General features: G+C 33.2%; 3 protein-coding genes across 11 annotated transcripts in view; 2 read left to right on the top strand and 1 right to left on the bottom strand.

Moving 5' to 3' along the window:
* Positions 1-12,595, top strand: part of LOC105201149 (cytosolic purine 5'-nucleotidase) — a 34,541-nt gene extending 21,946 nt beyond the window's left edge. For 6 of the 9 annotated variants that reach the window (XM_011169077.3, XM_011169060.3, XM_011169085.3 and 3 more), the window contains 8 exons: positions 8,718-8,791; positions 8,880-9,093; positions 9,200-9,623; positions 9,951-10,107; positions 10,197-10,437; positions 10,526-10,763; positions 10,844-10,963; positions 11,062-12,595. In XM_011169077.3, the coding sequence (XP_011167379.1) occupies positions 8,718-8,791; positions 8,880-9,093; positions 9,200-9,623; positions 9,951-10,107; positions 10,197-10,437; positions 10,526-10,763; positions 10,844-10,963; positions 11,062-11,229 (1,636 nt within the window). In that variant the 3' untranslated portion in view covers positions 11,230-12,595. Of the gene's footprint in view, positions 1-6,749; positions 6,861-8,717; positions 8,792-8,879; positions 9,094-9,199; positions 9,624-9,950; positions 10,108-10,196; positions 10,438-10,525; positions 10,764-10,843; positions 10,964-11,061 lie in introns of all 9 variants that reach the window. The other 3 variants (XM_026135397.2, XM_026135398.2, XM_011169093.3) reach the window with 2 other exon arrangements.
* Positions 12,596-13,092: 497 nt separating this feature from the next.
* Positions 13,093-14,831, bottom strand: LOC105198154 (protein FRA10AC1 homolog). The gene is made up of 4 exons (XM_011164806.3): positions 14,549-14,831; positions 13,964-14,132; positions 13,690-13,849; positions 13,093-13,591 (listed from the first exon to the last, which is right to left on the bottom strand). Exons 1-4 carry the CDS (start codon positions 14,653-14,655, stop codon positions 13,287-13,289), a joined length of 741 nt encoding a protein of 246 aa, XP_011163108.1. The 5' UTR covers positions 14,656-14,831; the 3' UTR covers positions 13,093-13,286.
* Positions 14,832-17,050: 2,219 nt separating this feature from the next.
* Positions 17,051-24,619, top strand: LOC105201106 (protein draper). Its single transcript, XM_011168985.3, has 18 exons — positions 17,051-17,336; positions 18,116-18,241; positions 18,756-18,882; positions 19,058-19,226; positions 19,338-19,575; positions 19,715-19,835; positions 19,911-20,048; positions 20,609-20,788; positions 20,905-21,232; positions 21,550-21,657; positions 22,052-22,216; positions 22,507-22,713; positions 22,900-23,079; positions 23,164-23,340; positions 23,436-23,546; positions 23,665-23,907; positions 24,068-24,169; positions 24,250-24,619. The coding sequence occupies exons 2-18, from the start codon at positions 18,138-18,140 to the stop codon at positions 24,387-24,389; spliced, it is 2,838 nt and encodes a 945-aa protein (XP_011167287.1). The 5' UTR covers positions 17,051-17,336; positions 18,116-18,137; the 3' UTR covers positions 24,390-24,619.
* The last annotated feature ends 778 nt before the right edge of the window (positions 24,620-25,397 follow it).

Raw genomic sequence — 25,397 nt, 5'->3', positions numbered from 1 at the left:
AGGATTCTTCACGTTAAAGGCAGCAGCGGGGATAGAAGGGGTGGTAGAAGAGCGGGGTGGTGGATCAGGACGCGGTGTTATTAATACGTGATAAGGCGGCTTCGACGAGGCCGGGACATGCGGAACAGCAGTTCACCTCGCCGGCGAACCTTTCGCCTTACTCCAATTATAGAATCTGGCCCCGGGTCAGGTAATGCAGAGTTTTCGGCCTAATTTTAACTCATTTTACTTCGCGTCTCGGTCACGCTGCCGCTTCCTGTCGCCAGAGGCACCCCTCCCGCGAGGAGCTGCGATTGCTTCCCGATGCTGCTGAAATCAATGCGCGTCGCGTACGAAGTAAAAAATGACTTTTGGTTGATCGTTGATCTTCGTGCACGGAGATAACGATATTTCTTGAAGATTTAAGTCTGTCTCTCTCTCTCTTTTTCTTGGAGAGAGAGAGAGATGAACGTGTGGCCGTCGCTCTGCCGCGGCGCCGGTATCTGGATTTCCTCGCGCGAGCGAGAGATTCACGCGTCCTGCCACGGCATCGATTTTGCGTCCGGGAAAATATAGGTTTTCGCGTGGTCCGGGTAACCGAGGATGTATGCACGCGGCGTCGCATCTTCCGATAATGTGCGCGCGCTTGCTGCACAACGATCTGCAGTGCTTCGTGTAACGGGGCTGACGCGAAGACCGAGGCGTATGTACGCCTCTCTCGAGGCATCGCTCGCGATCGATTGCCGCTTCGAAACCTCGGCCTGTAATTAAACTCGCGGGTTTTATTAGCCGCGAAGTCACCATCCGATCGCTCACGATTGCAGAAGATCGCGGACGGAAAAGGAAAAAAAAGCTCGACTTGGATGAAACTTAAATAATGACTCTAGTCTATCACAGATCACAGACGATTCCTCTCTTTTCTACATGCGCTATTTTTGTCTCGCGTATGTTATGTACGTTTTCTTTATATCAGAAATTGTACATACATAGGATGTTCCTCGTGACACTCCTGAAGACAAGGATCGAAATGTGTATAAGTTTACAAATAAAACATTAAATTTATTTGATGATCCAATTGTTTTAAGTAATCTAACTTTGAGCACTTGCGCATTTTTAATTTAATATGGATAATGCTTTTTTCAAAATTAACTTTTAATTTAATTTAATCTTAACGTAGCTTTTAAATTGGGCTTTTTTTTCGTGTTTATGTAATTTTTGACGTAACTAAATTTATTTTATAAGTTGTTAACTTTAACTTAATTTATAATAATTAAAACAAGATATTTGCTTGCGAATCACATATTGACAATTTTTTAAAGTTATTTAAAATAATTTTATATCAGTAATTAATATAAATATATCAATATTTTTTTACATAATCTTTTTATCTATATTACAATTCATCCTAACAATAATTATGTTTATGTTTGAAAGTTATATTTCAACGATTCGATTCGGATTCGAACAAAAAGAAATAAAATTTGATTCGATTTAGCGTTGAGAAACCTTGATTCTCACTTCTCTAGCGATTGGTTTATGACGTCTTAAGACTGCAATTAAGATAAAGACAAGTACAAGAACTGACTATGAATCTTAATGCCGTATTCTGTGAATATAAAAATTCCTTGTATCTTGCGTAATTTAAGTGGCGTTCTTCAAGCACAACTATCGATTAGTTCCTGCAACTAAAATACTGCTGCAATTTACTGACGTTGAAATTTATCATCTCGGACAGCGAAATAATGCCAAACCTCAAAGATCGAGGGCATCTTCTTAAACAGATGATTATTCATCGTCTTCTTGTCAAAGATGGAAATAACCGTTGTAATAACTTGCTCCTCTTATCTTCCTCTTTATAGATATTTCTAATAATAGGACACGCAATTTCTCGTTTCTGCACATTAGAAATTAGCTGTTTCCGTGTGAGAACAATGTCGGAAATCAATCAAAGATGTTTGTACAAAAGATAATCACGCGATAAATTAATGCGCTCAATGGTATTATTAGATAATAAAGGATCACGCTACAACTACATCGCATTACGAGATCCTTCAGCGGTATTTCTTAGAATTTTATTGTGCTCAATGGCAGTTCTTTTATTGTGTATAATTGCCTCCGACATTGCTTATAATTCTCACGATACCCGCGACCATTTAATAAAATATCTAAGTGGAAAATGATTTTTTTGGTGTCTTTTTTTTGTCTTCATTTTTGATAAATACACATACATAAAGTTACTATAATTTAAAATTAATTTATTGTTACTTAAAATTAATAATTGTTAGAAAATTATTTTGTTACATTTAGAATGAACAAAATTAATTTACACACATATATGTATAAAACATTTTTCAAATGCATAATCCTTATGATAAATGTATTTATTTATTCTGTTCGTATTTATATGCAACGTGATATGAGTAGTAGCGAGAAAATCAACAACGATGTAACGATTTCACAAGAAAGTATTTTATCTGTAGACGACTAAGAAAGCCGTCTTTCTCATCCCCATATTGCATGTTCATTCGTAATCTGTTGGACCAAGAACTGTCAAGATGCTTTTGTGAGTCAATTGCGATAAAGCTACTAAAAATTTCCAGCGACGCAAACAAGTTTCTTCACTAAGCAGATAGCAGCAACGACAATTGACGTTGTAATTTAATCGTGCAAAATATTGTTTCAGAAATGAATTTCTTATAATAATAAAACACATACATGTATACAATGTTCATCAGAGTTTTGCAGCAACAATTAATATATATTAATTTTTGGTGCGTACATTTCTTCGAATCTAAAGTCTAAAAATCTTCTCGGATTTATTGTTGTAATTAATAATAAAATTAATAATAAACAACACAATGAATAGCAACAAAATTAATAATGAAGAAACTTAAATCGCTATCGTTAAAATGCATATTCTATTTTTTAGGGCAAACCATATGCGCGCGTGCGGTCATTCGTCCGTAATCATCATTTTTATCTACCGCGAACGCATAAAAGTAGCGATCAAGAACTTACGTAATGGACGCAACTTATTTCGAGTCCACTGGCAGGCACTTCTGGCAAACGTGAGAAATTTCTACGTCGCAATAGTAAACGCTCGTGTAATTCATTCATGTCGATATTAGCGTTGCGCCATAAACGCTTTATCAACGTCTCAATTGCTACCTATGAGTGAATTTGATGTATGTTACACATTCAGAAGGCATTGACAATCATATATAATATGTAAGGAGTCTCTATGATTTTTTGTTTCTTCTAGCTATTGATTGCAGAATCGGGAATCTGCAGAATAATACTCGATCTAAATCTTTCTTTAGTCTATTTTCGCTTTCGGTACTATATCCTTCTTAGGAATTTTTTTTTTTTTTTTTTTTTTTTTGAAAACTATAAAAGCTATAAACTTGTAACTTGGCACATTTATTCTTTAATATTTGAGTATTCTTTACCTATTTTTTTAAACATTAAGAAAAATATATATGTTATTTGCAACTCTGTACGAGTGAATCAAAGAAATGCCGGCTCACTGTTGCTATAATTCTATTGTAAGTTGCATAAATTATCTGAAAAAATTAAAAGAAATTCTTAATCTGTTCAAATATAGTTCTTGTTCGACTTACAACCAAGTTACAAAATTTTGCAAAGTCTAGCAAAGTTTAAAAAAAATTGGATTTAAAAAAAAAAACTTTTTATAGAGGAATCAAACAGTTAAAATTTTTATCCGTTTTGATCGGACAAAAAAGAAACATTTTATCAATATCTCTTAAAAATTTTGAATCACTCGGATTAAACTGGATGAATTATCATAGGTTATAGACAATAGATTTGAAAAAATATTATTTCGAAAAATTTACAAGTTTTTTTGCATCTTCGCAATCTACTCTCTCTTTCTCTCAAGATTAAAACTATTAAAATATTAAAAAAAAAATCGATTTTTGAGGCCCAAAAGCGAAAGAACCCTTTTAACAAGAATTCGATCAAATTTTCTTTTTTTTTTTTTTTGTTGATCTCTGCTGATATTATATTCGTCATTAATTGTCAAGCAAATTAAAATTATTGAAATAATTTTATATGCAGATAATGCACATAATGCAGACACGCGGCGCACTGGAAGTATCGTGGAGTATCGTGAATAAATTACTGGTGAAAGTGCAAGCGGTGCGTGTTAGCCGTGACTTGCGTGTCGGTATGCATACATCCTCTTGTGCAGCGTTCTGACCGAAGTGACCGACTTAACTAAAAATTCGTAGAGCGAGATAAGACGTCGTCAAGAAGGTCATGCCAGGAACAATGAACGAGATTGCACGAAATTTAACCGTCGGGACGTCTCGAGATCCTTAGATAGTTAGATATTAAGGCACATTGTACGCATGTGTGTGCGATCGAGCTCGTCTCGTTTGTGCAGTGTGCCACGGGCAGAAATATGTAATTTTGTTTGAAGAAACTTTAATCTTATACATGAGAAAATAACTTTGAAAGACATTATTTATTATTATTACTTATATTATTATTTATTATTTTCTTGGATTGGCTAAATTAATAATTCCTTTAAATTAAATCAAGTTAAAGTTAATGTCATGTAACGTTAATTTAGTTACATTAAGATTAAATTAACGTAAATCAAATTAAAAGTTAATTTTTAAAGTGTTAAATATATTAAATTAGAGTGTAATTAAAAAAAATACATTACTCTGAATAACAAAACAATTAGAATATGAATCATCAAATAAATTAATATTTTATTTATTCGTTGGACATTTTTACGATTGAGAAAGACTGACAATGAGTAAAATTGAAACGTTTCGTTTTATTCATACGTAGTATTTTTGAAATATTTAAATATACACACCATTTTTATAATGTTCCATTTTATTTGCTCAGTTAATTGACATTAATCCTATTTGCGAATTTGCTTTAGCATACTTTGTTTCTAACGTTTTGTTTAGTAACAATTTAATATTTAGCATTTTACAATTGTACACAAGTTCAACCGAATTGTACAAATCGCGCAATTAATCGCATACTCGAATCTCTGTTCGTCGGACGAGTGGGATCCTTCGCATACCGCGCATAGACGGTAACGCGATCCCTTGTCGGGCTTAAAGTTCATTCGGCATACGTGCAAGCACTGCAAACGTAGGATCAAAATCGACAATTTCGGAACATCTAAAATTAGACTGAATACAGCCAAGTTCTCACGCGTCTACCAAGCACAAGGTGATATGACTCACCTGGCGCGCGCGCGCGGATGGATTCGCGTGAGACCGATGCGTTATCGTTCCGTTAAAGTTCACGGGAACACCCTCCCGGTATCATCGACATGAGAAAGGAAATAAAAGAAAGAAGAGGGAGAGAAGCTGAGCATTGCATTATCAGTTTGGACGTCGCGGAGGAGAGAACGGAGCAGGAAATGAAAGGAACAAGGGGGATGATGCCCCGTTTCGTTCGCACGCCGCTTTTCGGCTTTGCGATTGCCGTCATTGCGTAATTGCGAAGTGATTCCTACGCACGTACACACCCGAGCGAACGCTGATATACAGAAGTCTCCGATCCATCTAGTCATTGGAGCTTGAACAGCAGTCCTGCACGCGATCACCTCGGATTGGGGGAGAGATTTGTGTCCGGAAGACGACGAATTAGCTCCCATCGTATTAATCGACTCCGACGGCTCACCACGGACCAGTTGACGTTTGGTTACTGAACGGACAGCATCGTCGTCGTCGCCGTCTTTTTTGTTTCACCGTCAAAGCAACGCCTTTCACGCTCGCTCGCTCGCTCGTTCGCTCGTTCGCTGCGAACCGTGACCAGGCTCCGAAGAGCTTTTCGTTCGCGTGAGTGCGTCATCGAGAGTGCGTCCGATGACGTTTTCTGGCTCAGAAGGAATCTGCCAAACGCGCTGGAAGATTTTCGCGGAGCGCCTTGTATAAACAGCTTTCTTTAAATTGTGAACACACGTTTCCCTTTGTGCAGCGTTCACTCGCGTTCACTTGCAGCATTTTGTCAGGCTGGCGTCGCGAAGTTCTCTCTCTCTCTCTCTCCCGAAGTTCTTTTCATCAGATTACCTGTAACAAACGACGTCGGGATCTTCGCGACTTGGAGTTTCCTCAATCGCGAACTTTTTTTTTTCCTCAGTCCTCTGAGGAAATTACGAGTGCTTACGAAGTCGAAACTGTATTCATTGATCTGGAATTAAGTATCAGCAGAGCATCAAACGACGGTTCTCTGTATTATGCGAGATCTTTTATAAAATTCGTTTTAGACGATTTGTGATTCGAGCTGACACTCAGAATTTTTTTTAATTTTAATTTATAACTCTGCATGTATATAAAATCGAAAAATTAAATATAATTATAAAAAATCTTACGTAAATTTTTGGATAATAATTGTGCAAAGTGATTTTTTAATTGAATATTTACAGAGTTGGTAAAAATGCTGTTTTAAACACGTTTTAAATTAATATACGTAATATAATCCAGTAAACGTTAATATTCGTTCTTCAAAAGGCTAAATACGTAATGTATAAAATGAGAAAGAAGAATTCCTATAATACGAATGCGTAGGTTGATCGAACTTTATTTCTGGCCTTACAACACGTGTTCTCGATATAATTATTAATACCGTCTTTATATATTGCATCACATTTATCGTATCATCGAAGATTCATCGCAGTTTCTTTTCGATTATATTTCGTCTCGGATCTGAACCATCTCTGTAGTGATTTCATTGCATCGGCATTGCCCTTGGATAACGTGAATGTAACTCAATCGCAGGGTACTGATGATTAGTTGATATTCCGCGAAAAAAATGTGGCTGAAGGATGTGAATCACGATGCCTCGTCAACAACGAATTTTATGAATTCGCGACAGTGCGTCCAGAACGAGTAAGTTATCTGTTCTCTATCTAGGAATGGGAAATAACAAGTAATGAATTACCGTTATTTTTTATAATAACGATTTGGTAATGACGGTACAATTTTTTATTAATGATAACGCCGGGATTGGAATAGTTACTTTTGACAAGCATGTTCGACAATAATAATGTCAGTTGATTATCAAAAGTGACTATTCCAAACTTGGTCTTACCATCACTATTATGGGATATTGTAACCTCATTACCAAATTATATGAAAATGTAAGAAAGTTAATGAGAAAGAACGTTAATGAGTAACAAACTGATTGTAACTCGTTACTTCCCATTGCTGCCTCTTATTCGTACAGATTCGTAAAAATTCGAGAAAACGATTTACGAGACAGGAGAAAATTCACGACTGACACAGAATCGGAAAGAAAGAGTTAAACGATATGAGCTTGATGAAGAGCAGAAGTGTCATCTGAACATTTTAATCAACGCCGGAAGAACGATGTGTATAAAAAAATATTTGCATCTTTATTTTAAATTACGATTAACTTAAGTGGAATGAAATGATCTGAGAAGAACTCTGTGAAGCAGTTTCTAAAAAATTTTGTTTACATTTTCAAAATCTTGGAGATTTATTTTTTCCTAGTATTTATTTATTTATTTTCTTCAAAATTATTTTGCATATTTCTAATTATTTAAAACGTGTGGTATATATGGTTTCTATTATGCATATGTCAATCTTTTAGCTTTTTGAGATTAGAATACTCATCTTACGATATTAACTTTATGACGTCCTATTCTCAAAGATTAAATATATATATATTTTTTTTTTTACTGTACGATGAAATAAATTTCAAGGAATTTTATAATTTTCTTACGATCGAGAAAATTACGAAATCAAACACAAAGCAAGAAAATCAAATATTCCTGTTGAATCCACGTTTTATATTTGATTACAGTTAGTGCTGTTAATAAATCTTTGCGGAATGTGTCTACATGACAAGAGTCTGACATATTCGAAAGTTGTGGACTGAAAGCGTGTCTCGATTTTAAAATGCATAATTTTCACGAATGCCCCGAACGATGATAAATAACGCGTGGCTTGACGCGTCTCAAGATAATTAGATCATATAGCGTATCGGGAACAATCGCTAATGTGAAAATGTAGACGAGTTCTTACAAAAGCATCGGAAAAAGATACGCTTAATTGTATAGAAAATTTGGTTTGACGCATTAAACAAAGTTCACACTATAAAACTAAATTGTCGAGGATAATATATTAAAAAATTCTAAAAGTTAAGATTAATATTAATATTAAATTAAAACACTAGATGTGCAGAATTTTTTTTGCGATTCAAAAGACCATTTTTTTACTCATTATATTGTGAAAGTCACTGAAAAGTAGAATTGTATATCCTCTCTGATATAAATAATGTAGGTTAATAAGAAAGATAACAAGAAAGGAAGAGAAACGAATGAGAGAAAGAAGATTATCTCTTGTTATTCGACAACACTTCATTGATATTGATTATTATCTGTTGATATCGTGATTTGTTGGACACGTCAAATCTAATTACACACAGCTTTTGTCCTTTAATACAATAACATGATTGTTGCACCGCAAAGCGGCATGCAATACGGATTAGAAATTGATTCTGATATTATAAGATTATCACGATTATTATTTCTTTATCAACAAAATCATGAAGAAAGCGACTTGTTCGCCAGCATGCCGCGACAAATCTTCGCCATAAGTCTTTCTGAAGTTTCCTCATTATAAATCAAATAAATTGCGCACTTTCTAAATTATAAATTACAACTATTGTAATTAATTTATGGTATTTCTTAATTGACGAATTTTTTTTTCATTTTTTCGCAGAATTTTCGTTAATCGGAGTCTTCATCTGGAGAACATCAAGTTCTATGGCTTCGACATGGATTACACATTGGCAGGTAATTGTTTCAATATATATTTATATATATATATTTTTTTAGAAGAGAAGCATTGAGATAAATAAAACCATTATACGAAACATTTTAGAATACAAGTCGCCACAATACGAGCAATTAGGCTTCAATCTGCTCAAGGATCGTCTAGTGTCCCTGGGATATCCGCAGGAAATTAAGGCCTTCGAATACGATCCCAGTTTTCCCGTTCGTGGATTATGGTTCGACACTTTACACGGGAATCTCTTGAAAGTGGACGCTTACGGGAACATCTTAGTTTGTGTCCACGGCTTCGAATTCTTGAAACAGTAAGGGATAAATATAACATAAAGCCTGCGCGTCTTGCACAGAGCTTGAATTCTCTTATTTCTCTCTCTCTCTCTCTTTCTGTACTTTGTCTCTGTTTCATTTCAGCTCTCAGGTCTACGAGCTTTATCCAAATAAATTTCTACAGTTAGACGAGTCTAGAGTCTACGTGCTCAATACCTTGTTCAATCTACCAGAGACCTATCTGCTGGCATGTCTGATAGACTTTTTCACAAACTCACCGCAATATACCAGAGAAAAGACCGGAGTGAAAGAAGGTGAGCTCACCATGAGCTTCAAAAGCATATTTCAGGATGTCCGAAGCGCGGTAGATTGGATACACCTTCACGGTGATCTGAAATCGAAGACTATCGAGAACTTAGATGAATACGTAAAGAAGGACGAGAGATTGCCTATGTTCCTTACGAGAATCCGAGAGAGCGGAGCAAAAGTGTTTTTATTAACTAACAGTGATTACGTTTTCACGGACAAAATTATGACTTATTTGTTCGATTTTCCACACGGTGCACGGGTACGTTTTTTCTCATTCACTGTCTTGTTTCATTTTTGCATCATTCTCAAAGTTAATTGCTACAAACAAATTAGCGAGCTTTGTGAAATTTAATGATTTGAAGAATTCCTCGAAATTCAATATATATTATAAATATTGTGATTCTAATAAAATTTTGTTCCTATACAGTAATCATGTAATTTAGAATTTGTACATTTATACGAGAAATTCTTTTATTTAAAAAATGATCTCTCTTAAGAGAGATCCCTCTGCGAGAAATACATTCACAATGAAATATACTTGCAAAGTATTAAGTATAGATTTTCAGACGCGTTGCTTTCGTTTCAGCCTGACGAACCGCACAGAAACTGGAATACCTATTTTGACACTATTGTGGTAGACGCTCGAAAACCATTGTTCTTCGGTGAAGGGACAATCTTGCGTCAAGTGGACACGAGAACGGGTGCTTTAAAACTTGGTACTCACAAAGGACCGCTTCATACAGGTAATAAAATAAACTAACTTTAGTAAATGTAATTTAGAAACTCTTGTTCTTGGCAAGTATGAGATTTTCATTGATTTTGTTTAAAACAGGGGAAGTATATTCCGGAGGCTCGTGCGATGTGTTTACTGAATTAATTGGCGCAAAAGGAAAAGATGTGTTGTATGTCGGTGATCACATATTCGGCGATATTTTAAAGAGTAAGAAGATAAGGGGCTGGAGAACATTTTTAATAGTCCCTGAATTGGTTCAAGAGTTACACGTATGGACTGACAAATGTCAATTGTTTGCCGAATTACAGCGTCTGGACGTTATGCTCGGGGAAATGTACAAGTAAGTAATATGAGAGGTAATAAATATCTGTTACATGAAATGTCTCGCAACATGTTTTTATTAACGTCATATTAATTACTTTGTTTAGAAACTTAGACAGTAGTACAAAAGAAAAACCGGATATTTCCAAATTACGCGCGTCCATAAGGGATGTCACGCACAAAATGGACCTTGCTTACGGTATGATGGGTTCTTTGTTTCGTAGCGGAAGTAGACAAACGTTTTTTAGCAGTCAAGTCGTTAGGTATGCTGACTTATATGCGGCGACTTTCTTGAATCTGATTTACTATCCCTTTTCGTATATGTTCAGAGCACCTGCTATGCTGGTAAGTTGTATGCTGTACTTGGGATATACGGCTTGTTATTTATATGAGGCAATCGTAGACTTTCTTTATTACGTTTTTAGATGCCTCATGAGAGTACAGTAGCACATGAACAAAGGTTCGTTATGGAAACGCCGATGATAAGTCGTTCGAGAACGTTTAAACTAGCAGACGAGGAGGAAGAGCATAATCGGCCTTCTTCCGTAAGTATTTATGAGAACATTATGGTCATAATAATAAGATATTAATTGATCAAAATGAGAATATGTCTCAATAATGTGTTTTATATCTTTTTATTTAGAAGAATTTGTATGTGGATCATTTTAATAATCAAATACCACACGCAAGACCGGAAACACCGCGTAATGTTACACATACACACGATGAAGATTGTAGCGATGAAGATAGTGATTCGCAGAAGCAAGCTAATCAAATGAGAGTGTCTACAAGAAACATAAATTGCAATTGAGAGATAAGTCATATTTTATGATATAATATACTCAGTACTATTTTTCATTATACTTGAAATAGACTGAAAAACGAAACGATTGATGTATAATATGTAGAATTTTGTTTTTCAAGGAATCGTAGAATATGACGTTTCAGCTGCGTAAACTATTTTTAGTCAAAATATATATGGTAATTTATATTTTTTAAACGATGTCGACATAAAAGACAAAACTCGGCAATATTTATATTAATTATATTAATTCCTCGAAGAAAATTTTAATATTTTTGTAGGTGGGATATTATTATGTAATAATTAGCGCACAAATGTTTATATTATGAAATTAGCTATATTGAATAACACAACACGTAATAGATTTTATTAGGATTGTATATGTTGTATATTAACTTCACATGATTATACATATATGTATATTAAAGTTGAGGAGTATTATATTGAGGTTTTGATAGAAGATATCAACGATATTAAACTTGTAAAATTGAGTATCAGCTCGCTCTTTTTATATGCAATATAAGCTTATACTGAAACTGTAATCGAAGTAATAGAAGTTGAACGAGATGTAACAATCTCTAAGTGAATTGTGCAATTTAGGCTAGGTGTACAGAACAAATATAAAACAATCTTATAAAATCGTTCTTCGAATTAGTAATTGCATATTCAATAGATACTAATTTTAATTAATTAAATAATGAAAAATAAAATCTGTAATTCTGAATCAAGACAAGAAATACTAACAAGTTACTAAATTCATGTTAAAAAGTGTTAGATAAGTCTTTACACTGCAAGAAAATAAGACAATATTCAATTTTGTATACGATCAAATTGTAGGATGCATTGTAAACTAGCATAGAATATTAGCATAGAATAACAATAGAAAAAAATCGAAACAGAAAAATGTTGATCCATTAGTATCAAATTAATGATACACACACACACACACACACACACACACACACACACACACACACACACGCACACACAAATGTACAAAATAAAAATTTATTCTATTTTACATGATTAGAATACTTTAAAATTACAAATTTTTTCTCTTTGAAAAGCTTTCTGGAAATATCAATATATAATCTCTATTCATACAACTCATAGAATTTGTTTATATTTCCTTCAGAAAAATTATTTTGTTACTATATATTAACAATAATATATTATCAATATTGTAATCTTCGTAATCTATATTAGGCGCCAGGAATGCCTTAATACTGAAATTATATATTGAGTTTTAGCATATTTGGGGCAGGTTTAGATTTGTTAATTTATCTTGCCCCTTTTTAGTTATAATATTGCTCATCATGTACATTAAAAAAGAAAAATAATAAAATAATAAATAAAATTAGAGTTTTTAAACTTACAATGTTTGAAGTTATAGCTTACACTATCTTTTATCTCGTTATGTTCGCCATATTTCATAAGTTTGCATTCATGATCCAAATTCACAAACATAAATTTCGAAGAATATAAAAATCGCGGTTCCGAAAATTTTGAATTCTGCCAAATTATTTTTTTCTGATGCTATGTCAATTTTTTGAAAATTAAAACTTGATTGGTAATAAGAGGAATTTATCACTATCAATAATAGTGATTTTATTAATTTGTCAATAATTTACCCTTGTCTTCTCAGTATGACAAAATTTTCAAAAATCGACATAAAGTAAAAGAAAAATAATTTAATAAAAAAATGGTATAATCAAAAAATAAAAACTTCCAATTATACAATTCTAAATTCCAATTTTATTTATCAACTCCTTTTTTTCATCTATATATTAAAGATAAATCGAGACATCTGTGCATAAAAAATTAATGCAATTTTATGTTAAGATATTCTTTTATGTTAAAATATTCTAGCGCTTTTTGAATTTTATCTTCCATATATAAAAATTTTATTATTAATGAAATTGTATAAATATATCTATAGCTATATCGTACATTCTAATATTTTTACAAAAAATTCAACGAATTGAGAAATAAAGCTATTTTCCAAGATCTATTTACAATAAAACATACTAAATAAAAAATAAATTATAATAAAACTCTAATTATGTTCACATAAGCAAATCTGCTAAGTATTCTTCAAATTCTTTCTCTCTTGTCTTTTCTACATCTTCAACTGGCTTCTCTTTCCAGATATTGGACTCATTCGTATCAGTAACCTCACTGCTTTGTATTTCAATTGAGTTAGAATCCGCATCCTCTTTATTATCCGAGTCTGGATTACTGGACATAGTAGGCACATCAGTATGTGGTGTACTTTCAGAATTTGTGTTTAAACGCTTCAAAGATTTTCTCCTTTTTACTTCCCGCTTTTGTGATCCATAATTAAGTTTTACGGAACATTCTGGGCAAAGTCCTTAACACATAAAAAGAAACAATTATTTTCTACAGAGCAATTTTACATATAGAATATATGTATAACTGTAATCTCTTTAAACCAATTATAAAACATACTTAATTTGACTAGCGCGTTCTTCTTCTCGCCATGTTCTACATAGCCAAAATTAAGCTCCCAGGAACGCAAGTTTTCCTTCTCTTTGCACGTTTTACTGCCACACTCGAACTGTCCTTTCCCATCTATTACTTCCTTCTCCACTCTCCATCTCAGAGCAACCTATGCATAACATATATGTAAGTTAATAATGTTAACTTGATCATAATAGATTATGATAATCAATTCAAAATGTAATAAATATAGAAATACAAAAATGAAATAGACATTTTATACCTTATTATATTTATAATATGTAAGATCACATATGCAGTACTCCTTGAATAATTTGTCATAGTACTTCTTAGCTAATTTTGCGCCCCATGTATCTGGAACATCCTTCTCTTGATCCCAGAGAAACTTGTGGTTCTCTCTGATAACGTCGTAATCAGTTTTGTCTCGGGACCTCGAAACGTCAAGTGCTGTTTGTTACAAAGTTTATTCAATTATAACTTTCATGCGTTACTAATCAATAATAAATCCAAGGAAATGCTGAAAACTATGCTCTTCTTAAGAATATAACAGTTCTATGCTATATTTTTTTACATAAAAAATGAAATAAATATAATAAAAGTTCCTTAAAATCTTTAATCAAATTGTTTGCTGGCCGGTACATTCCGTTAATCATGCTGTTGAGAAAATACAAGTTTAAGTAATGTCCAACAGTTTAGTAAATATGCAAGTAAAAACCAAAGTGGAATCAAAATGAGAAAGCAGAGTCGAAATAAAAATTTAACGTGAAAATGGCAAAAAAACACAGAGTCCAACAATAATAAAATTTTCTACTTCACTCACAATCATGAAAAGAAAAATTCAACATACGTGTCTCGCTTGAAGGACGATACGGACTTTCCGTAAAATGTCAGATAATCATTGACGAGTTTTTTGTGCCTGTCGTAAGCCGACAAGTGAGCATAAGCTGGAAACATCGTTGAAACGCTTTGTTTTCCGTAAGATGTAGGTTAACCTTTAACTGAGCGCAATCTGATGTATTGTACCAAGGTTCTATGTGATTGTACATACATGCATTCGTACAATGCTCTGCAATTAACTGCAATGCTCTCCCCGATTCCGATTCTATTCCACTGTTCCACAGAGGCCACAGAGGCTGCTCTCTAGCTCTCTGGTTCTATTCCATGGAACGATAGCGCCTCGAAAGTCGAAAGTCGAAAAATGATTAATCGAATCGATATCGACTCGTAGCACTTTCGAATGCTACGGAGTGCTATGGAATGTTACGGAGTTAAACGTTATAACTTTGAAAGTCATTAAGAAAAAATAACTTTATTTTATTGTTTTGAACAGCTCTTGACCAGCTATTAGATTCTGTAATAAAAAAATAAGGCAATCCATTTAAAAAAATTTATTTGTTCTTCATCTAACTTTGGAAACATCTCTCTATGTCAAACTGGTATCATCAATAGATAGACCATTTTATGCCCTATAACTTCATTAGTTTAACTGTCATTTAATACAAATTCTGTATTCATACCGATGATTCGTATAAACGCGTATTTTGCGATAATTTCTCGGTCGAAGTTATATCGCTATCTACTGTTGACAACGACGATATATATGCATACATACATACATACATACATACATACATATATATATATATAAAATTGGATTGCAAGTAACGCGCGTGGATGTCAAGCTTATAATATTAATATGCTTTTAACATCGTATACAAAATAATAATGGTTATAAGAAATAATGTACATTTGTTGCTTGAGACGTGGACAATGCATGACTGTGAAGTTGAGAGCGGGATGTGTAACATTACTACGTCACAAGTGCGGCGTCGCTATAAAGTTTTTCGCGGGAAATAAAACCATTTTGTTTTTTTAAAAAGCATTTACTTTTTATTTTCAGAACGCGGCGTATACAAAAAAAATCAACTCCGGAACGAATGGCGTTACGATTTATTTAATTAGTAAGAAAAGTTTACATTAGCCATACATTTATTTTTAAACAACACTTAATTAGGTATCACATAAAACATCGATTCGATACTCGTTTGTGACATAGCGCGCAATTCTTGTATTTTAGTAATTTATTTTTTTTAAAGAAATTTTTTTCAAAAAAATTCTTTGATTTTTCATGTATAATTCATATTTTTTTCAGCTTTTCGTGTACTGAGGGAAAAACTTGAATGATGTATTTTTTCAAAGAAAAAACGTATGAAACCTTTAAATTGCTCCAATTATAAAAAGAATACGTTGCTCTTAAAAATAACTGCATTATTGGAGCATTGCAATAATTCGAGAACCATCACAAAAATTCAATAACTCCAAATTTTTCAAGTATAAAAACTTGGCGTTTTGTCTAGTACCTATTATAAATTGTATGCTGTTTGAGGTCCCTTCTCTGTCTTCTTTTTGATAAAACTAAACTTTTTGCTTTATTTTCTTTCTTTAAATTTAAAAAAAAAGAAAAGAATTGTGCAAGAAGTTCAGGATATTAAAAGAGAACGAGCCTTTGTACTCTTTGTCTCCTTCTTTTTCAGCTGTAACTATGAACGACTTTTTTCTGGACTCATATCTGGTTACGCTCTTGGAATCATGTCATCCTTTGTTGTTTACCAAATATTGAACAAAGACAAATGGCGTTTGTGAGTGTTGCGAGTATTAAATGGAATGCGTTTTTAATCAACGGATTGAATTTAAGAATTATCAACGCTGCGAAACTTATATATTATAATATCATATTGTATTATAATATCATATTGGTTTTTTTTCTTTGTTTATTTTTTGTAATTTATAATTTATGTAAAGTATACTTTTTAATTAATAATTAAATAATTTTTTAAATTGAAATCATTAAAGTAATTGAAAAATTAGATTAAGAGTGATCAAATTTTTAAATTTTGTAATTGGTAATTTATACATAATTAATTGATCAAACAATACAAAAATTGCTAAACTTAAATGATCTTCCGACAATTTTAAAGCTATTTTTTTCTCAGCCATTCTTTGTCTTAATCTTAACTCGCCATCATCCTTTATACGATTTTTTCATTGCTATAACTTTTTTATAATATAATTTGAAGACTTGGTTTGAGATTAAAACAAAAAACTTTAACTCTTTTTAGATACGATAAGCCTGCAGAGGCATATGTTCTTCTTTGCATTATTCTCAATGCAACAGGGCACAAAAATGTAAAAAGGATACCTAGTACCTATGGATGCCTAACTCGTAAGTTTTCGGCTTTGTAAATTTTATTTTATTTTTTATTTTTATTAAAACTTTTAATTTTTTATTATGTTTTAGGACATAACAGCGCGTGCTGCGTGCGCGCCTTCTTTTTTCCACATCGATTCTTTTACTTTTTTAATTGATTTTTCCGATGGAGAAATTCTAAGCATTGATCGCTGTGGATGGTGATCAATCGCAACGTTTTCAAACGGAAAAAATTTCTACTCTAATGTGATAACATAGGATAAATTCATCTTATGTGCAATTGGATCAATGGAATATGATATAGTAGTATCACGATAAAGCTACGTAAGCAGTGTAAAAGATCCTTTCAAGCGCTGAGCGCCACAGTGAACATAAAGAATGATTTCATTTGCATTTCAGTGCTCGTTTAATTCGGACATATCTTATAGTGAGTGATTTCCGCCAGTGTTCAACATTTTGTTGGTATTTTGCTAGAATCGACAATTTGTTAGAGAATGTTGCAAGCAAATTGCCAATAAGATGAGTCCTCATTGTTAGATGTAATATTGCAAGAAACAAAACACTCGAACAGAGTAAAGTTTTATATTTTGCGGCAACAACTGTGATGAAAGATTATGGCAATATTTTGGCAAAATTTACTGAATTGTGGCGCATTAATATTACTGAGTTATAAAAAAAAAAACATAAAATGATATTTTACCACGCCTTTCTTTCTTCTATATTTCAAAAAATGTTTATTCCGTTAAATCTCAAAAATATATGAATATTTTTATAATATTCTACGAATTTTAAAGTAATATACAGAGAATATTATGTAAAGTGTATATAACATTAAGAATATTTCCATAATATTTAAAAATATTAAATAACATTCTTGGAATATTCATTGTAATATTTTAATATTTTAGCTACTGGGTTATAACACTATTAATAGAAAGGAGAGTACAACTTGAGAAGGATTTCGTTGTAGTTTGGGAAATGTTCTATTTCTACATGTTTTTATTGTAATTGCATATTGCATAATTTTCTTGAAAAGTGACCGTACGCTTTTTTTACCAATTGATTCATCTCTGGGCATAAAAGTATTTATAAGGATTAAAATAATTGAAAAGTGAAGAGTTTATAAAATATTTCATATTTCATGTCAAAATATACTAGAATAAAGTATAAAATATCTTGAGAAATATTTCTCTTTTGATGTTTCAGTCACGAAGTATCGTTAGCTAAAATGGGATCTGCAGTGTGGAGGCTGATCGCGATCACCATCGTGATAATCTCAATGAAAGCAACGGCAGCCCTCGAAGGACCGAACGTATGCACACGGCAGGAATCGTAAGCAAACAAATTTTTGATGATTTATCGTGAATCTTGCTGCATTGAACCCAGAAAACATAGAAGTCTTGTGGATATCTAAAGACATTTTCAAGATATCTCTAGAAGGTATCAAAGACATTTTAAAGTATATTTTTAAGTTGTTTGTCACATAAAATATCTTTTAAATTTCTAAAAGATATCTACAAGACATCTTCATTAGATGTCTGAAATAATATCTCAAAATGTTGCGTAAGATATCTTTTAGATGGCCAGAAGATATCTTTTTGAATTAAGCTTTTCGAAAATTGCGAGATATCTTTTAGAAATCTAAAAGACAACTATTTGTTTGTGTAGGAATGTTCGCTCAAATCTGATGCATGTTTGAGCTTTAGCATCTATTTACGAGAATTATGGTATAGACACGATTTTGTCTAATCCGCACAATGTCTTTTAAATATATAAAAAACATATTATAACGAAGAATGAATATTTAATAAAACATCTAAAAAAACATTGTCTTCTGATTGGACAGGTATACGATTACGATGAGCGTGCCCAAGGAGGTACCGTATGTCGAGACGTACGACGAATGGTGTTTCAGCCTCCCACCCAGCTGCACCAAATACACGGTAAAATACAGAACAATCTACGAGAAACAGGTTGGTTATTTAATCTACATCTACCAAATACTATCGAATTTTTGAAGAGATGCGCTCCAGATTTGTGTTTTCCCCTTACTATATCGCTCCGCAGTAAACTCATAAAAAGAACACTGCGCGAAAACGATGAAACGAAACAGATCAGTGTCTGTATAATCGTGTACGGTTTTTGCAGGAAGAGTTGAAACAGAGATTAATAACGGAATGCTGCAAGGGTTACAGGAAGACTACTTATGACGATCGTTGTATTCCAGTCTGTAACGAGAATTGCCGTCACGGTACTTGTACCGCTCCCAATTTCTGCAAATGCGAGTCAGGATATGGCGGCCCGTCATGCGACTTCAGTGAGTTACCTTTAGTTTCATGATAATGACGGGACTCCCAACGAAGTTTTGAGTGTTAAAAGCACTGTTGTTTGTTACGTCCAGCTGATTAGAATAATTTCGTATGAATAGGTTGTCCGTCGGGTAAATGGGGTACAGACTGCAAGATGGACTGCAAGTGCCGAACGTGTGATCCATTTGATGGCAAATGTATATGTACCAGCGGGTGGATCGGCGAGTACTGCGACCAAAAGTGTCCTCCTGATCGCTACGGACTCAACTGCGCCGAGGAGTGTCATTGCAAAAACGGTGGAAGCTGCCATCACGTCTCTGGCGAGTGCCACTGCACTTCCGGTTACACCGGACCGTTGTGAGTTACAAGTTTTGTTCTACAGATTATACTATAATAGGATTACTATAATTCCCGAAGGTTTTTATTGTAAAAAAAAAGCAAAGATGCGAAATTTGGTTGTCAACGATCGCTATGATGATCGCTGTGTGGTGCATAGATGTGAACATTCATGCCCGATGGGCAAGTATGGCGTGGAATGCAAGTCGGAGTGCCGTTGTCAGAACGGTGGATCCTGCAACCCTATGACTGGCGCATGCTACTGCACACCTGGCTGGGCGGTACGTGAAACTTTGTGTACTTGAAATGAAGCATGTACATGAATTTTATATGCAAATGCGATATTTGTTAAACAGGGTTCGGTCTGCGCGAATAAATGCCCCGAGAATTTCTGGGGCAAGAATTGCTCTCAGATCTGCGACTGTTATAACGGAGCCGATTGCCATCATATCACAGCCGAGTGTCAGTGCAAACCGGGCTTCTACGGCGATAAAGTACGTAGACAACTCGATTATTCCTATAATCTTGCATGAAAATTATAATCTGCAATTACGTAGGTATATTTACAAAAATCGATGTAGAAGTAGTGATCTAATAAAATATATTGATAACTGCTCAATTAATTTTGAAATAGTATTTCGATAAAACTATAATATGGCGAATCATCTTAGAGATATATTTGCAAAATTAACTTTATAAAGAAATTGTTCCATAATTATAGAAACAATATTGTAGTTGTATTATAAAAAATATTTAGAAGTATAGTTAATCCGTATATAATGCATAATTTAAAAAATGCAAGCTTCTAAATTATAATGTAAGAACATTACAATATAAAATATTCAGCATTGCAAAATTTTAAATAAAGAATGAAACGGTTTTTTAAATAATTGTAAAATATTTATATACGTATCATTTTAGTGAAATTTGTGATGCCATTATTGTACAATATTTGCACAATGTGTCTAATAAGAGTTTATAATTACGGTTAATATAATGGAGTCTTTAAATCAAAATAATTAATATTTTCATTTTTTCTCAACGCAATGAACAGTGTCTGAAGATTTGTCCTGAGGGTACGTTTGGACTGAACTGCACCAAAAATTGTACCTGTGATAATGGTGCCATGTGCGATCCTATTAACGGCACTTGTGAATGCAGTCCAGGTTGGACGGGTGAAACATGTAGCCAACGAGTTTGCGAGGACGATTTGTATGGTCTCAATTGTACAAAGGTGAGTCGTTACTTCTTGAAGCGTTACGTTTAAAAACTTTTACGACATCTTGACATACAAATTAAATAAAATTAATTATTTAAATTTAAATTTATTAAATTAAATTTAATTCGCAGGTTTGTAAATGCGAGAACGGAACCACGGAGCTATGTCATCCCTGGACCGGGCAATGTTCCTGCAAAGTGGGATGGGATGGCAAAACCTGCGAGAGATCATGTCCCTTCAATACATTTGGCAAGAATTGTCAGAATCGCTGCGACTGCAAGAATAACGCATGGTGTTTACCCTTCAACGGCACTTGCATCTGCGAGCCCGGATATCGCGGTAAGGATTGCAGCGAAATGTGTCCCGCGGACACCTTTGGGGAGGATTGCGCGCAGAAATGCGCCTGTAAGAACGGAGCCAGTTGCTCACCTGAGAACGGACGTTGCAACTGCACGGCTGGTAAGCGCGATTTTACACAACTTCTAGATGGAAAAATTTTGCCGAAAAATTCATTGACGTTTAACCAAAGATTTTCTGAAATTTAATTGTAATCATTTATCTAATGTTAATTGTAAATTATATCTTCTTAAAATTTTATAATTTATAAATTAAGTATATCTTCTTAAAATTTTATACTTTATAAAATATATTAGAGACATACTTTAGATATCTTTTTTAATTATCTGAAATTAATTGTTGTTTTCGAATATTTTCAACAAAGTCGCAGCAAAATTCTAACACAGTTTTAGTATAATATCTCATGTCATTTCTGCTAGGATGGGAAGGTATATTATGTGACCGTTCTTGCAACGGCAAGTCCTATGGCAAGAACTGCGAGAACAAATGCGAGTGTTTTAACCATGCAGTCTGCAACCCACAAAATGGTAAGGCAAATTGAGATGTGATTTTCTAATGCGTTATTCTCATAGAACTATTTAAAATTTTAGGTATAGCGATAACACTAATTTACAAAAAAATACATTTCTTAATTATTTTGAATCAGATTAGATGTTTTTTGAGATTTTTTGATACTAGAACAATGATGTAAACCAATTTTTATCAACACGTCAGGTTTCCAAAATAATTGAAATTTAATATACAAAAATAGCTTACTTTGAAATATTTGTAATTTTTTTTAAATATTTCCATAAAACTTTATACTTAAATCCTTTGTTAACTTTTTTTACAAAAAAATCTCAAATATTGCAAAAAATATTTTACGTTTTTCAGCATTTATATCCCAATATATATTATTTTATTTATGTAATATCTACGCAGGCAATTGCACGTGTACGCCTGGCTTCACTGGCCCTTTATGTCAGGAGCGTTGTAAGAAGGGCTTCTATGGAAAAGAATGCAGTCAGACTTGCGACTGTGTCGAGGAGAACACTGTGGACTGCGATTCTACTACTGGGAATTGCATCTGCAAGCCAGAATGGCGAGGTTTGTCGCTTTTATTTCCGCGTCCGCGATCGTCAATCCGAAATTTTGCATGACGAATTAATTACTCTCGCATTATTGAGTGAGATTCAAACAGAAATATTAATGTTTCAAAAAAAAGCGAGATTGTGAAAAAGATTATTCGTAAACATAGCTGAATCGCATACATCAGTTTAACAATACCAATACAAGAAGTATAACTAGAAGTGGTGGCACAGAGAAGAAGCTACCTCTTCCAGCATCCAGTGGAGAGTCGTTTTTCAAGACGGATTTTGTTTTAACATGAAAAACAGGAATACAATGCGAAACAAAGTGTCCGAATGGTTTTTACGGGAAGAACTGTCACTTACACTGCGAATGCAAAAACAACGGTTCGTGTAATCCCACGACCGGAAGTTGCAGCTGCGCCAGGGGTTGGGAAGGCTCCGTTTGCTCGCAACCTTGCAGAGAAGGATGGTACGGGCTGGGATGCAAAGAAAAGTGCTCGGAGAAAATAAACGGTAAGAAAAATCTAATATATTCAAGATCAAAATGCATGACGTCGATTTATGTGTGACTTGACGTAATACACTGATAAATTCGCATGATTTTTGAGTAAATTAATTTGTATTTGTAATAATTACAACTAGCATTTATATAACTAACTTGATGTTTGTTGGGATATATTGTCACGATAAATTTTTCAGCACCGCCGTTTCATCTTCCCTTGGAAAACAAGACTTGCAATCACATTACCGGCGAGCACGTCTGCCATCCGGGATACCTGGGTATCACCTGTGAGCATCCGTGTCCACCTGATCGTTACGGACTGAACTGCACGTATCATTGTCATTGTAAAAACGGCGGGGAATGTGATCACGTAACAGGCAAGTTGAGAGAGTTCTCGTTTTTTTGAGATATTAATGTCTACTTAAATAATTTTTCATCACCGATGTGTACTTTCTAATTAGGTGCATGCCGATGTCTACCTGGCTGGCAAGACGAGTATTGCCAAACACCTTGCGCGGAGGGCACGTACGGCGTCAATTGCACACAGCAATGCAAATGTCAAAACGGTGGCAAATGTAGATCTCATGATGGCCATTGTCGATGCGCACCGGGATGGATCGGGACTAAATGTACCGAGAGTAGGTTTAATAAACTCTGAAGTGTAACGACCAGAAAAGAATGATGTACCAAACGGCTATAAATTGCTATAAATTATATTGCTTGCTGATTTTAGTTTGTCCCGAGGGATATTACGGTGACAATTGTTTGGAGTCGTGCAAATGTATAAATGATTTCTTTAAGTGCCATCCAGCTGAGGGTTGTATTTGCAGATATGGATATACAGGTATGTAAAGCGCACTCTCTTTTAAAGAGATAATTATGCACAAAGAGTATAATATTGCAGTCTCTATCTCGCTGGTTTCTTCGTTGTTGACTTAAAATGATGGAGAAATAATTTTTAGGTGAAAATTGTGACCGACAATTATCCTCCCAAAAAAAGGAAGAAGAAGAGTTACACGTTATGGCAAGAAACTTATGTATAATTGCATCTATAAGTACAGCTATATTAGTTATTTATATGTTGTCGCTGCGTTGGAGGTACTATTGTCGTAAAATGGCTGATTGTCAGATCCGCAGGTCCTCAAGTTCTCAGTATTCTCAGAGAGAGTTACCTCAGGTGCAATACATTCCTGAGAATATATCAGGTAAATTAAGATTTACCAGATAAAATAAACCTTTCCTAGTCTCAATTGCTATATTAAATTTATTTATCAACCTATCGAAGAGTTTAATTTTTGAGCAGAGAAGTTTAAAATATTATTTTTGCCGCAAACAAATTTAATAATTTAGTATATGCGTGTAAAGGTTCTTCAAAGTTTGATGGTAGCACTACTACTACTACTTTGCACAAAAACAGCGAGAAAGATAAATTCAGTCAAAAGAGTTGTACTAATGACGATGGCAAAGGTAATGTATGACATATAATATGTTTATTAGCATCAAAATAAAAAACTTTTAAATAATTACATTAATTTGTTACTATTTAGGAAAGTACAGATCACAATACAACCTAAAGAATAAAGATACTAAAGTGGGAAATCCAAACATGAATGTGTATTATAACATTAACATGAACAATAAAGTCGAGCATCACGAAAGTCATCACATTTACGATGAGATCAAGTAGTCGCGGTCAGTAAGCTGAAACACAAAACTATACTGTCGGACAGCCAATGACTTTCTGCCTAAATAGCACGACAATCCGAATATAAATTTGAAGTTAATAAATAGTAAAACAATATACAAATTAAGTTCCGGAATTAGGTAAAATCCTAATCTAAAAAATCCAAAGAATGTTCATTGTTTTCATTGCCTAGGTTTGTCCAGGTTTGAAATAAAAATGGGCTTTATATTTAAGACGGATAATTTTGCTCCCTTTTTATAATGAGAAAGTTTATATTACTTTTATCATTTATGCAAATTTCATAAGTTTTTATAATTACAGTTAATTAAGAAATCAGTTTTGTAAAAAATTTTTACAAAAAGAAACTAGTTTCATAATTTAGTATGTTTTGAATTAATGAAGATAGACTATGGGAGTTAGCTTATCCCAAGTAACCATAAAATCATTACCATTGTTATCATAATGATATTTAATTACATGTAATGTTTTCAAATATATCGTATTTAAAGTTGTATACAACATTAATATAAATAAATTTTTACCGAAATTAATAAATAATGTTTTTAAAACATTTTAACAATTTATTTGAAAAGCATTATGTATTAAATGACTTTTTTTAATGTTTATTATTTTCAAACGTTTAAAAGTACAAAAATCAACATTTTAAAATACAAGTGATATGTGAGAGAAAAGTATAGGCATGTTTTGCTAACAATTGCTTTAGCTAAGTATTTTTTAAATAGAAGTATGTACATATAAATATATTAATATATTGTGTAATATAAATTTATAAAATTGATAAAAATGAAATAAAAATAAAAATAGTAAAAGTTACAGAACCACCAAAATATGATTTGAAGTAATAATAATATAATTATTGTTAAATTGAATTTTAATATATAGATATTAAAAAGACTTCTTTATGTATAAGAAAAATAAATTCGATTATATGATACAAAGTCAATTTAAATATAATTTTATAAGAGTGTCAATATATGTGGTTTAAACCTT

Source organism: Solenopsis invicta, chromosome 6 (assembly GCF_016802725.1).
Source record: "Solenopsis invicta isolate M01_SB chromosome 6, UNIL_Sinv_3.0, whole genome shotgun sequence".
NCBI classification, from domain to species: Eukaryota; Metazoa; Arthropoda; class Insecta; order Hymenoptera; family Formicidae; genus Solenopsis; species Solenopsis invicta.
The sequence above is the reverse complement of the archived record's forward strand: the minus strand, read 5'-3'. Positions and strand labels throughout refer to the sequence as shown.

Excerpts from the sequence above, each read along its gene's own strand:
- LOC105198154 (XM_011164806.3), bottom strand. The coding sequence starts at position 14,655 with ATGTTTCCAGCTTATGCTCACTTGTCGGCTTACGACAGGCACAAAAAA. Across the intron at positions 14,133-14,548 it reads TCGTCCTTCAAGCGAGACAC|GTCCCGAGACAAAACTGATT; the intron begins GTATGTTGAATT and ends TGACGTTTCGAG. Across the intron at positions 13,850-13,963 it reads CATATTATAAATATAATAAG|GTTGCTCTGAGATGGAGAGT; the intron begins GTATAAAATGTC and ends TGTTATGCATAG.
- LOC105201106 (XM_011168985.3), top strand. The coding sequence starts at position 18,138 with ATGGGATCTGCAGTGTGGAGGCTGATCGCGATCACCATCGTGATAATC. Across the intron at positions 23,080-23,163 it reads GGAATGTGATCACGTAACAG|GTGCATGCCGATGTCTACCT; the intron begins GCAAGTTGAGAG and ends CTTTCTAATTAG. Across the intron at positions 23,547-23,664 it reads TTGCAGATATGGATATACAG|GTGAAAATTGTGACCGACAA; the intron begins GTATGTAAAGCG and ends AATAATTTTTAG.